General features: G+C 50.7%; 1 protein-coding gene across 1 annotated transcript in view; it reads right to left on the bottom strand.

The window, feature by feature from the left end:
• RAMP1 (receptor activity modifying protein 1) overlaps positions 1–12,660 on the bottom strand; it is a 47,136-nt gene that overhangs the window by 19,185 nt on the left and 15,291 nt on the right. Inside the window, exon 2 of the mRNA XM_084778618.1 lies at positions 10,564–10,702. Coding sequence (XP_084634744.1) covers positions 10,564–10,702 — 139 coding nt within the window. The remainder of the gene's footprint in view (positions 1–10,563; positions 10,703–12,660) is intronic.

The raw sequence follows: 12,660 nt of genomic DNA, 5'->3' as shown, positions 1-12,660 counted from the left end.
TTTCTGGGCGAGGGCCAGGAAACAGCGCGTCCACAGGGAAATGGTTCATAGCTGGATATACCCCACCTGCTTGCCTTTCCCATGGTGGGAACTGTTTAGTGGTGTCCCCAGGCTGACCTTTTTTTTTTTTTTTTTTTTTTTACTTTTGGACACACCGTATGGCTTCACCCTGCCTCTGAGGCTTTAAACCAAAGCAGATGGAAGTGACGACACAGAGGGATCGGTGCCACAGCCCACGTGAATGGTCATCATGCCTATAGTATGCCACTCTCTTAGCCATATTCCCACAGAAGGAAGATGCCCAGAAATTGGGACAGAAGGATCCAAGAGTGCTGTAGCGGCCATTGGGCATAAAGGAGTGGCTGTCAGCAGCCCCTTCGCCAACCTCTCTGGGAGCTGAGGAAGAAAATGGGGTTCCCTTCCCTGTTGTCCCATCCCAGCAGGCTGGCTTTGCAGATTCTCTGGGGGAATCTTTGGTGGAACTCACCTTGGGCCAGGCAGGCAGCATTCAGCGTTCAGAGAGCTGATCTCAACTGAAATGCTAACTGTAGCCTACAAGGGCTTCCTGTCACTTTCAAAATGAAGACAATTCCTTCCGTTGGTGCACTTCAGCGAGGGGCAGCTGCTGCCAGGGTTGAGATGGCCCTGGGCGGGGCAGACTGTGAGCCATAATGGCTGACCTCAGCTTGGGACAAGTGTTTTAGCCTATGTAACACATCACCAGCTATTTCTACAGCCCCAACTAGTTGTTGCCTTTGAGGCAGGTAAGGGGTTTTTCACTACCTTTACTCTGCCAAAAGGGAGCACAGAACCTAAAAGACAGTATGGCAGTGGGCAAGGAGTAGCTTTGGCCTAGGAGTGCTTGCTTTAGATGCTCCAACACCCGATCTCCCCGGGTACCCATCCATTGGTCCTATTAGGCCAGGAAGCCCTTCTACGTCACTGCCAATCACCCATCATCACACATGAAGTCATCAGCCCCATAGCCACCAGGCTCAGCACAAATGTGACCTCAGTGCTCACTCGGCACATGACAAGTTCCAAGGTAGGTGTCTCTGTGGGGACACCCCCGTGGCAACTGAGCTTGTTCCCACAGTGGCAGGGTGGGACAGATGCAGGCCAGTGGGTGGCCTCCTGTGCCAGACTTCTGGCAATATGGCTGCCCTGCAGATCATGTAGGGAAAGTATATTCTATTCTGTGAAGCAGGCAAGCAGAACACGAGCTTGGAGAAGCTCGTATGCCTGCCTGCTGCTCAATTGCCACTTCTGAGCCTTTGGAAGTCTAAGAAGCCGCCTCCCTCTCAGTTCCTACTGAAATTTAAAACATAGGCAACTCCTTCAGACCACTGGGAGCTGAGAGAGTTTCCAGCCTCAACTCGTGCCCTAGACATACAAAGGAGGCTGTGTGCTCCAGGCAGCGGGCCCAAGCAAGACACATGGCTCATCGAACCCTGCCTAAATCAATTATTTAAAATGCTGATCTGGATATGGTACTTCCTGCTCAAAGCACAGGATTCTGGGTAGCCATGCACGGCAGGTCTCAGACATGTGTCCTTCTGCTAACCCATGGCGTGGCCGCCTTTACTCCTGGGGTCCCAGGAAGCCCTGCCCATAACCCCACAGCTTCTAGGCCAGCTGGAGAATCTGCATAGCTCAGACTGGGGTCAGTGAGTCAGAGCTACACCCCTGCGAGGCAGCCTTGGGTCCTCAGCCTCACAGACTCTGAGAGGTCCTTGGAGAAGTGGGCCCCTGAAACACAGGGCAGCGTAAGATACTATGAGCTGGGGCAGATGGGCCCTGCATTTACAAATGCCAGTGGCTTAATACAGAGTGCAGGCACCTTGCCTGGCAAGAAGGTAACAGTGTTTTTGGGGTGCCATTGACTTCTGGTGACCGGGCTTGTCTAGATTGGTATCTTTCTGTCTTTAATATGCTTCTTCTGCCTAGGTTGACATCTCAGAGCCTGAAGCCACTAACCAACTGTGCTGGCTAGCTCTTTTACTTTTGGACACAAACTAGGTCACCTGGCAAGATGGAACCTTGATAGAGCAACTGCCCCCATCAGATTAGCCCATGGCAAGCCTTTGGGGGGGGGGATTTCTTGATTAATGATTGATATGGGGCTTGGCCCACTGTGGGTGGCGTCAACCTGGGTGGTATAAGAAAACAAATTGAGAAAGCCACAGAGGGCAAACCGCTCCTCGACGGCCCTTACTTCCGTTCTGGAGTTCAGGTTCCTGTCTTGGTTGAGTTCTACCTTAATTTCCATGGATGATGAACTGTAAACTATAAGCAGAAATAAACCCTCTTCTCTCTGAGCTGCTTTTGGTTGTGCTGTTTTGTTTTGTTTCGTTTTGTTTTTCAAGGCAGGGCTTCTCTGTGTAGCCTTGGCTGTCCTGGACTCACTTTGAACTCACAGAGATCCACCTGCCTCTGCCTCCCTGAGTGCTGGGATTACATACAAGCATGTGCCACTGCACCAAGCAGTTCTCTCTCTCTCTCTCTCTCTCTCTCTCTCTCTCTCTCTCTCTCTCTCTCTCTCTCGTTGTGCTCTTTATTACGGCAACTGAAAGCGAGACAGGACACCAGCTTAGTGTCTCTCACAAGGTGAGAAATAGCCACTTTCTTTGAGAACTTCAACATAGTACCACACAGCCCAGCAAGCAATTCTCTGATTTGTCTAGACATCCATGCTCACACCTTCCCTGAAGCCAAATGTCCATTACTGGACGATGGAGTAAATACAACATGATATAAACACCCCGGCCCGACACTAATTCCGCTGTTGGGACAGGGACGGAACCAAGTCCTTAAGTGAGGGAAGCCAGGCACAGAAAGGCAGACAGATGGTCTCACTCACACCTGGAATCTCACGCACCAGCCATAAGACAGCTGACAACAGAGGGCTCATGGGCAAGGGGTGGCCAGACAGGCCAGGGAGGAGTGGGGAAAGGCTGGAATGAAGTAACAGCTTACTTACTGTAATATTTTGGACCATAAGATGCACTTTCCCCCCTAAAAGTGTGGGGGGAAATTAGGGTGCTAACTGGGAACGTTGCCTTGAGATTGCACAGCATGGGGGCTGTGGGAGGGGCAGGGGGAGGGAATCCAGCAAGAACAGTGACTATGGTACTGTTTAAAGAGAGGGAGGAGAGGTTTTGAATGTTCTCACCATTAAGTTGTAAGGATAAATGCTTGTGGCAGGATGTTTAACCCTGACTTAAACATTTACACGAAGTGCATGTGTATCAAATGTCACATAGTGCCCACCTAGCATGTACCATCCCTGTGTTTTCATGAACCAGATTAAAAATCAGGTTAGGGCTGACAGGCTGGCTCAGTGGGTAAAGGCACCAGCAACCAAGCCTGATAACCCGAGTTCAATTCCTGGGACCCACGTGGTAGAAGGAGGGAACCAACTCCAGCAAGTTGTCCTCTGACCTCTATGTGTGAGTCGTGGCACATATGTTCCCCGCACATTAATCATGATAAATAAAGATTTAAAATAAGTTAAAAAGAACCAAAGCATCTGCTTTCTAGCTGGATCTGTCTGGCAAGTTCTAGGTCCTTCTGTTGCTTTGCCTTCTCTCTCTCTCTCTCTCTCTCTCTCTCTCTCTCTCTCTCTCTCTCTCTCCCTCAACACCTGCAGTGAAGTCTTTGGTAGTGACTTTCCCATGATACCTTTTTTTTTTCCACGTTCTCTCTACCTTACCCAGTTAGATTAGATTCCCAGTTAATACACTAGATGCCCTTATGTTTCCATTAGCAAGCCAGGCCTTTGGTTTAATGAGATAACCCCAGTAATGGCATCTCTCAGCCCAGCACACGGAGAGGCCTGGCACTGACTCCATATCTTTTGCTGGTTCCTGCTGGATTCTGCTGACCCTGAGATGCCCTGTGTTATCATCAAGGACTCAGGGTAATCCTGAGCTGCTCCTGACAGACCCACCCAGGAGGTAATGGATGAGAAACAGGGCTGTGAGGATCATAGGCAAAGTGGAGGAGTGCTGTCAAGCCCTGGGCTGGTTTGAGCAGCTAGGCTCTCAAGTAATTTAATTGTTACTTAACCTTGTCAGGTAAGTGTTCATAGCAGAGTTGAGAGGGTGGCCACAAGTTTCAAGGCACCATGTCAGCCTGGACTACAGAGTAACACTGTGTCGAAAAACCAAAAGCTCAAAATGGTTGCATACCTTGACCATACAGAAATCAAAGCAGGCCACAGGCTGAGGTGAGCCACTCCAGCAAGCCTTCTCTGCTTGTGGGAAAGTATCCTGAATACTATTGGATGCTCTGTGCTGCTTCTTGACAATTTCTGTCTCTGAGACACACATAGCTGTGTCCCCCTATTGAGTGTACACGTGTTTGTATACGTGTATGTGTATGTGTGTGTGTACATGGGAGTGTGCATGGGAGTGTGTGTGTGTGTGTTGCTTGGGATGGTGCCCAGGACCTTCCAGAAACAGGTACATGCTATGTCACTGAGCCACACCCCTGGGCCACAGAGTAATTTAAAAATAACCCACTGGCCCCTCCCTCCAGGCAGAGGTCCTCCTCACTGCCTGTTTTGTCCTGGGCTGCAGACTCAGATCTGGCTGCATTGAAATCACCCCACCTCTCTCAGTAAAGTCTCGGTGTCCTTTAAAGGACACATCTGAAGCCACCAGCCAAAAGACAGACTTTGTAATAAATGAAACAAGCCAGGAAAAGATAGAATTTGGTTCCTACTTCATATCTGTACACAGGCATAAACTCCAGCTTAGTGTGGATGTAGCTGCAGCAAACAGAACTATATAAGCTCAAAGAAAAGCCATCAGGAAGAGTGACAAATCTGACTGAGTTAAAAAAAAATGCATGCTGCTGGTTGGGTGGTGGTGCAAGCCTTTAATCCCAGCACGTGGGAGGCAGAGGCAGGCAGATCTTTGTGAGTTCAAGGCCAGCCTGGTCTACACAGTGAGATCAAGGACAGAGAAACCCTTTCCCAAAAAACAAAACAACAACAACAAAACAAAATGAAAAAAAAATCTCATCAACAGGAAGTACAAGATGGCTGACACCTGCAGACGGCTAGGAGATCACCCGGAGTCTTCTTAGCATTCACTGATCTCCTCAGAAAGTACCAGAAACATATTTTTTAAAAAAAGATCTAAGCAAACAAGTCACAGAAAGAAAATAATGATCCCTAAAACATGTGAAGGATATTCAGAGAGATGCCACTTCTCAGCGACAGATTTGACATGACAGCACAGTCTGACTGGCAAAGCGTTGATGACACAGGTGGCCCTGGCACTGCAGATGGGGCACACACGATGGAACCTACAATTCTCACGACATCACCTTCTGACCTTGTGATAGGTGGGAAGGCACAGACAGCCTGTGTGAAGAGTGAGTGAAAAAAAAAAATGCTGGACACAGCCTGGACACAGTGACTCTTCATAGGAAGACAGTTGAGAAACTTCCGAGTGGAATATTATGCAATTATTAAAACAGAGAAGCTTCCCACGTCCTGCTAGGGAGGAAGTTCCATAATGTGCCGCTAAGTAAACACGCGAGCTAAAGTGCAAGAGGCAGGGGAGTTATATGCTGTCCTTTATTATTTTATTTACTTATTGTTTTTTTGGAGACAGGGTTTCTCTGTAGCCCTGGCTGTCCTGGAATTTGCTGCATAGACCAGGCTGACCTCGAACTCAGAGAGATCTGCCTGCTTCTGCCTCTAGGGGTCTAGGATTAAAGGCATGCACCATCACAGCCTGGGTTTATGTTGTCCTTTATGTAAGAATGAAGATATAAGAAAAGCGCACACACTTGCTCATTTGTGCAAAAGAAACAGAGAGAGGAAACCGGAGAGGGCAATGAGACGTCCATCACAGGAAGTGGGCGGGGCTAGAGAACTAGGAAGGGATGGAGGGCAGGAGGGAGCGCTAACTTCACCAGTGTAGTCACATAGCCAGGCCTAGGCCCAATTTAGTAAATCAAACAGCAGTCTGGGTGCTGTTGAGGGAACTTGGGGAGTGTGCTTAGCATGTACAATCGAGAGAGAATCCTGTGAGGTGAGTGGGCCTTGCCCGGTCCATAGCAAACACTGAGACTTACATATGTATATATATATATATCCCCATATATGCAAGCCCTACTGTATACATTCTCAGCCTGCTGCCTGCCCTGTGGAATCTGCCAAATTCTCCCACTGTGCAGGCCAATTCTTTCGTGTCTGCCTGTGCACGAGCCTCATGTGTACGGCTATCCAAGGAGGCCAGAAAAAGGTGTCAGATCCTTGAAGCTGGAACTACAGGAAGTTGTGAGCGGAGGCTGTAAGTCTGACTTGGGCCTTCTAGAAGAACAACATGTGCTCTTAACCACGGAGCCATCTCTCCAGCCTTCCAATTCTTTTTAAAAAATTAATTATGTTTTTGTTTTTGTGTCTATGGCCCTGTATGTGTGCCCACACAGCAGATATAAACCTTCCCTGTTGCTCCTGCCTTGTTCCTTTGAGACAGGCTCTCCCATTGAGACTGGGTTTCTTACTCCTCCCCTGGCCCCACCAGCTAAGCCAGCAGGCAGTAAGCCCAGCAATCCCCCGTCTCTTCTTCCAGCACTGGGGTTGGAGGTGTGTGCAGCCATGTGTCAGTTCTTTTAGGGAGGTCCTGGAGAACCCAAATCAGCTCCTTACACTCGCCCAGCAAGCGCGCTTACCCACTGAGCCATCTCTCCAGCTCCATAAGCCAATTCTTAAAGTCCCTGCGGAGAGGGGGCTACCCGTGTTTCTGTCTAGCTTTATGCGGTCACATTGATTCCATGTAATCCAGTGTCTGCATGTGTACACACATGCGTGTGTGTGTGTGTGTGTGTGTGTGTGTGTGTGTGTGTGTGCAAAATACAGGGTTGTACATGCCTGGACTCTAATATGCATATCTTGGGTCCTAAATTTCATACCGTGATAGAAGCAATGATGGATCCTTGGAGAAACGGCTGATTGCCAGCCAGCCTGGGACTTAAGAGATAACCCTGGGCAAGGTGAGGAAGCACTCAGACGAGGACCAGTGCTGTCAAAGGGTAAAGGCCAGTCTGAAAGCCATGCAGTGCAAGAGCCTGCACCATCTTAGAGAGCCCTGGATTAACTCTGTGCACCTGGGTGATCCAGAGCGGTCTCGCCACAATCTGGCCCGGCAAGTTAACCCCACCTGCAATTTAACCCCCCGCTCACTGTGGAATACAACAGGGTCACAGGACCCAGAGAGGAGGGCAGTGACTTGGGCTGTCACTATATAGACCACAAACCTAGAGCTTGCAGGCCCAAGATGACCTGTTGAGGTGCCGCTGTGATGTGGACTCTCCCTGCTGCACCCACCCTGAGGCGCTGACTATGGTCCCTAATCATTCTCCCTTTCCCATCTGTAGCCCTCAGCTCCTGCTTCAGAACATCTTTGTGCCACCCTGCCTGTTTCTGTCATCTGTGCCAGGCTTCCCCTTGCTGTCAGTCTGCACATACAAGCGATCACTGATCTATGAGGGACAGGCAGTGAGCGATTCTCCTCAGGGCCCTCACTGTGTCTTCCCTGGAGCAAAATAAATGCAACTTTCATTTAAATACAAACTGTTCAGCCGAGGCAGGAAGCCAATTAGCCCTAAGAACAGTCTGTTCTGATTTTAACAACCTGTCCCTTCTCCTTTTCCAACTCCTGATTCATTCCTCAGCTTAGAAGAGGAGGCCAGATGTCTCCAGGCAACCCTGGAAGGCAGAGTAAGAAAAGAGTGGGTAAGGAACCCCACAGCACCCCATTGCACCCTGTGGGGCTAGCCTGGGGGAGGGGCCTATGGCCGCCTTTGACAGGGCTGTAGGTCCTGAGCCAAAGAGTCCGAGTTTACATAGCCCATCCCAGCTGGAGCCAACAGTCCATCTTGCACTTTGACAGAGGTGCATGATCCAAGTCTTCCTCTCACACCACAATTGCAGACATCTCGCACTGTGATGATTGGTTTTAACTGTCAACTTGACACAACCTAGAGTTACCTGGGGCCAGAGTCCCTAACCGAGGCATTGTCCAGACCAGGTTGGCCTGTGGGAGAATTATCTGGATTATAAACTGGTGTAGGAAGACCCAGCCCACTGTGGGTGGCTCCATTCCCTAGGCGGGAGGTCCTGAGTTATATGAGTGGAGAAATCAAATTGAGCGCAAGCAAGCAAGCAAGCAAGCAAGCAAGCAAGCAAGCAAGCGTGTGTTTACCTCTTTCTGCTCCGACTGGGTGTGACGTAGTATGATGTGAAGTTCCTACCTTAACTTCCCACAGTGATCACTGGAACCTGGAACTGTAAGCAGAATAAGCCCCGTTCTCCCTGAAGCTGCTTTTCCTAAATTTTCCATCTTAGAGACTGTCTTCAACAAGAGTGACCTTAGACTCTGCTGAGGCAAAGCATCTCACGGAAAAGAAGTAGGGGCTCTGTCCCCAGAGAGCAGGGAAAGACAAGGTCACTGGCCTCAGTAAGAGAGAAGGACCCTCTGCAGGCCAGGGAGGGCCCAAGAGGTGAGATAAGTCTGAACTGAGGCTCATGAGGGAAAGTGGGTTCCACCCCCCATGAACCTGTATTCCCTACCCCATGCTCTACCGGGGAGGCTCTGAAGCTCACCTGAGAGCTTTGTCATCCCACAGGACATGCCTGGCCTCCAGCAGGAACCCAGATGAGGCCTGTCCCTCTGGAACATCATCAAGCAAGTTCTTTGTGAATGATACCACCCCTGCCCCTTTGCCCTGTGGAGATCTTCCCGAGGGAACCTTCCCATACGCCTCCTTTTCCCCATGGTGGGTCCCCAGGACTCTGGTTGTTTTCTCTTGGATGCTGGAAGAAAGTGCCCCTTATCACAGGGCACCAAGACTGAACACCTACTGTGTGCTGTGCGCGGTGATAAAGGAAAACCTGGTTCTGTAAAATGCCCTCAGTCACCTTCACAATCCATTCAGACACCAGGTGGCCCTGTCATAGCTGGGTGAGAGTCCATTTACCATTGAAAGGGCCTTGTGCTACCCAGAGAAAAGTCCAGAAAGACCTCCGAGCTTCATAAGCTTGTAGCTGCCTACAGTACATGGAGTGGAGACCACACAGTTCCCGGGCACTCGGCTGCAGACAGCCACTCTGCTGTGTTGTGGTAACAGCTGCCTAGACAACTTCCCAGGGACCTGAGGGGCTTCTGAGACAACACTGACTTCCCACGGCCTGTAGATGTCAAGGGTCTGGTTCTGGTCATGAAGCTTGGTGACTCTGCCTTTATATTATGCCTGCCTTCTTTGCTACCCCGAGCTTTGGGTCAAACTCCTCTTAGCTCTACACGTGGACGTCCCTACAGATCATTCAAAAAGTATTTTGTCCACGCAGCAGAACAGGGTGAACTTGACCTAGATTTGCCTGGCTGCTGATGGTCCTTTCGAGGCTAAAGATACCTACCAGCCACTCGAACTAGAAACTAAAAAAGAAGAAGAGGTGGTGGTGGCAGCAGCGACAGTGGTGGAGGGGGAGGAGGAGGAGGAAGAGGAAGAAGAGAAGAAGGAGGCAGCGCCGTGGTGGTGGTGGTGGTGGTGGCGGCAGCAGCAGGGATATCTGAGTTTCTAGAAGAGCATTGCTGATTCCCAGAAAAGCCATGAGCATCTCTGCCCCTAATCTCACTCTTTCTGTGTTAACATTCCTGCCCTGGCTCCCTGGGCTACAGAAACCTACTCCCTTTTTCTGTTCTATGGCCATGGGTCAAAGGCTGTCTTCATCTCTAATGCTCATCTCTTGAATTCTTTTTGTCCGAGGGCTGAACTTCTAGACCCAGGTACCACTTTAACCCCAGATGGAGCTGGCAGTGAGCACGCACGCATGCACACTCACCTACTAGTGCTCCAGGATGCTCCCAATCCCACGTATCGAAGTAGAAACAAAGCCTCAAACATGCGCTATGGACAGGCCAAGCTTTGATCCTTCCTCCTGCTGGTGGAGAGGCCCTGCCAGGGAAAACCTCCAAGCCTGCTGTGGGGTACCTGGGGCCTGACAGTGAGCAAACACTGCTAGAAAGAAGGTAGGCCTTTGGGTTGAAAAGCTGGGTCTCATAGGGGAAAGGTTAAGCGGGTGCCACCCTTGGGGGGTGCTGTGGATCATCCCTTCAGTGACAGCCTGCCCCACCCCCCCACAGGGCCTGACCTTGAAGCTTCAATGGGATGAGCTGGGCAGAGAAGTGGGATGTCAGCTCTGGCTTGACAGCAGGATGGAAGGAGCCAGCAGAGAGCTCCCTGAAGGCCTGGCTTCTGTTACAAGACAGTCACTCAGAGTTCTGGCACTGAATGGGGCTCAACTGCCCCCCACGACCTGCACTTGGTTGTTACGGGTACCTAATCTGAACCTTTCATCTCCTGCTTCCTTGGTACCCATGGCCACCTGGACAGCCATTGAGGACACAGCTCCTCCTCCTCCCCTCTGCTCATGTCCACATACCAATGACCCTCAGTCCTGTCCTTTTAGACTCTGTGGCCTGATGTCCCACTAGGAAGGAGAGGGCATGCCTGCTAGCCTCCTCCTCTCCTGACAGGACTCACCCTATGGTCTTTCCCCAGTCACACCATAGAGTCTTCCCGATGGTCTCCATGTCTTCTTTGAAGCTGTTCAGGCACAGTTCTTGGATAAGAGTGCCATAGTCAGGATCCCGGCAGGCAGTGACCACGAAGAGATGCTGAGCTGCAAAAGACCACATGGGGGCTGTTACTTACTGGCTTTCCCTCCTGGTAGGTGCCCTCCCCCATCACTTCCCCACCCATTGCCGGCCCATGCCAGGGCCCACAAGCACCAGAAATGTGTGTCTGTGTGATCGGGAGAAAACACTTATCCTAGTTTCATCCCTGACCAAAAGCAACTCAGGGAGTGAGGGACTTAACGCAGGGGTCACATCACATCCACAGGCAACAGCAGAGAGACGTAGATGCACACGTTTGCTTGCTTATGCTCTCCTTAGCTTCTCCATTTTTTTTTTTTACACAGTTCAGGACTCTGTGCCTAGGGAATGCTGCTGCCCACAGTGGACCACCAACTTAACAACCCAATGTAGGAGAGACCCTTCGTCCAGGTAATTAATTCTATGCCATGTTGATAACCAAAACTACCATTGTGCCCAAGGCTCCTAATGGACTCTTTCCTTAGTAAGTTTGTGTATTTGTGAAGTCCCCACCCGCGTAGAGCGGGTCCCATGAGGCCCTTGGCTGCCCTTTTTGCTGCTAATACTGACCTCTATTTTCTCCAAGTTTACCATGGGCTTTTGGCACCAGGTATTGGCCTTGCACTGCTTCAAACCCCCAGCATGTTTCTCCCAACACCTGCATAGCCATGGAAACCAAGGCAGCAGGCACAGCTTGCTGGGACTGAGCCCAGGCCTGCCAATCTCCAGACACAAGGGTTGACCTGAGTCAGCTAGTGACCCAAATATAGGGCAGGCAGGGATCACTGCTGCTCCAATGGGAGTTGTTGGAGAGGGTCCTGCTCTACCTTTCTAGCTTAGTACCCGGAGCTGTACCACACTACCCAGCCCTGGGCACATTTGTGCCCTGGTGTTTGGCAATCATAAACCAACCTGGCTAATTGCAATATGAACTGTCTTTCCTCTTTAGTCTGATGAAATACGAGACCAAAAATAATCCCCCAAGCTTGACTCTGCACAAGCTCAAAGGTGACCTATTTCCCCGGAGCTTGATACCAGCTGTGGTGGATGTGGGCTGGTGATGAGGGCTGCTTTCCTTTGCTCCGTGAGGGGAAGCTGGGAATGCAATCATCACATCCTTCCTTAGAATCTGGCTCCTTAGCCCCCCTATGCCTCCTTGCCCCGCAAGCCCATGCTGGGCATCTTCTCCTGATTGATAGAGCCTAGCTCGTATTCACCAGGCTGGTCGTTTCTCAGACCTAGAAGGGGCTCAGAGGGCTTCAGCACTGCACAGGGCATTGTGGGATCCTTGCTGGTCCTCAGAAGAGAGCTGTGGGTTCGAGGAATGCCTGGTGTTGTTTAGTAGCCCATCTTAGGAGAACATCGAGTTGCTCCTCGCTGCTCTGGGCACCAGGGAGCCTACTGAAGCAATGGGCAGAGTGACCCAAGGACTGAGTCCTCATGTGGGCAGCTGGAGGTCCCAGGCTCAGGAGCATGGCCTGGAGAGGGTGGAGACCCAGGCCCTGTAGGCTCCAGAGAACACAGTGAAGCCAGGGTTCTTGGGGGGAACAGTCGGCTCCCCCACATTCTGTATGTTGAAGGGTGGTCCTGTTGTGACTACCTGTGTACTGATGGGAAAACTAAGGTCTCACATCAGAAATGAGTTGAACTCTCAGCAGCAGAGGTGGCACAGACCAGAGTTTGGTCCTAGCTCCCATCACTTAAGATTTGGCCCTAGTGCTACCTGGCTTGAGATGAGACCCTGGTGGAGAAGCTTGGAGTGTGGCCAGAAAGCATGGCCTGAACTTTGAGGGGGGGGCAGATAAGGAACATCTGGGGGTGGACATAGAAAGTGGAAAACAAACAAAGGGACTGGACGGTGCCACCCAGGAGGGCATCACTGGGTGGACACAGGAGAAAGAGTCCAGGTCACAGGCAACAAAACCATCAGCTACCTGACAAGGACAGTCAGACCCCAGGGAACAGGAGATATTCATAGGTTGCC

Source organism: Acomys minous (genome assembly GCF_964271855.1).
Source record: "Acomys minous genome assembly, chromosome: 4".
NCBI classification, from domain to species: Eukaryota; Metazoa; Chordata; class Mammalia; order Rodentia; family Muridae; genus Acomys; species Acomys minous.
Note: the sequence above shows the minus strand (reverse complement) of the source record. Positions and strands in the feature narration are given on the sequence as shown.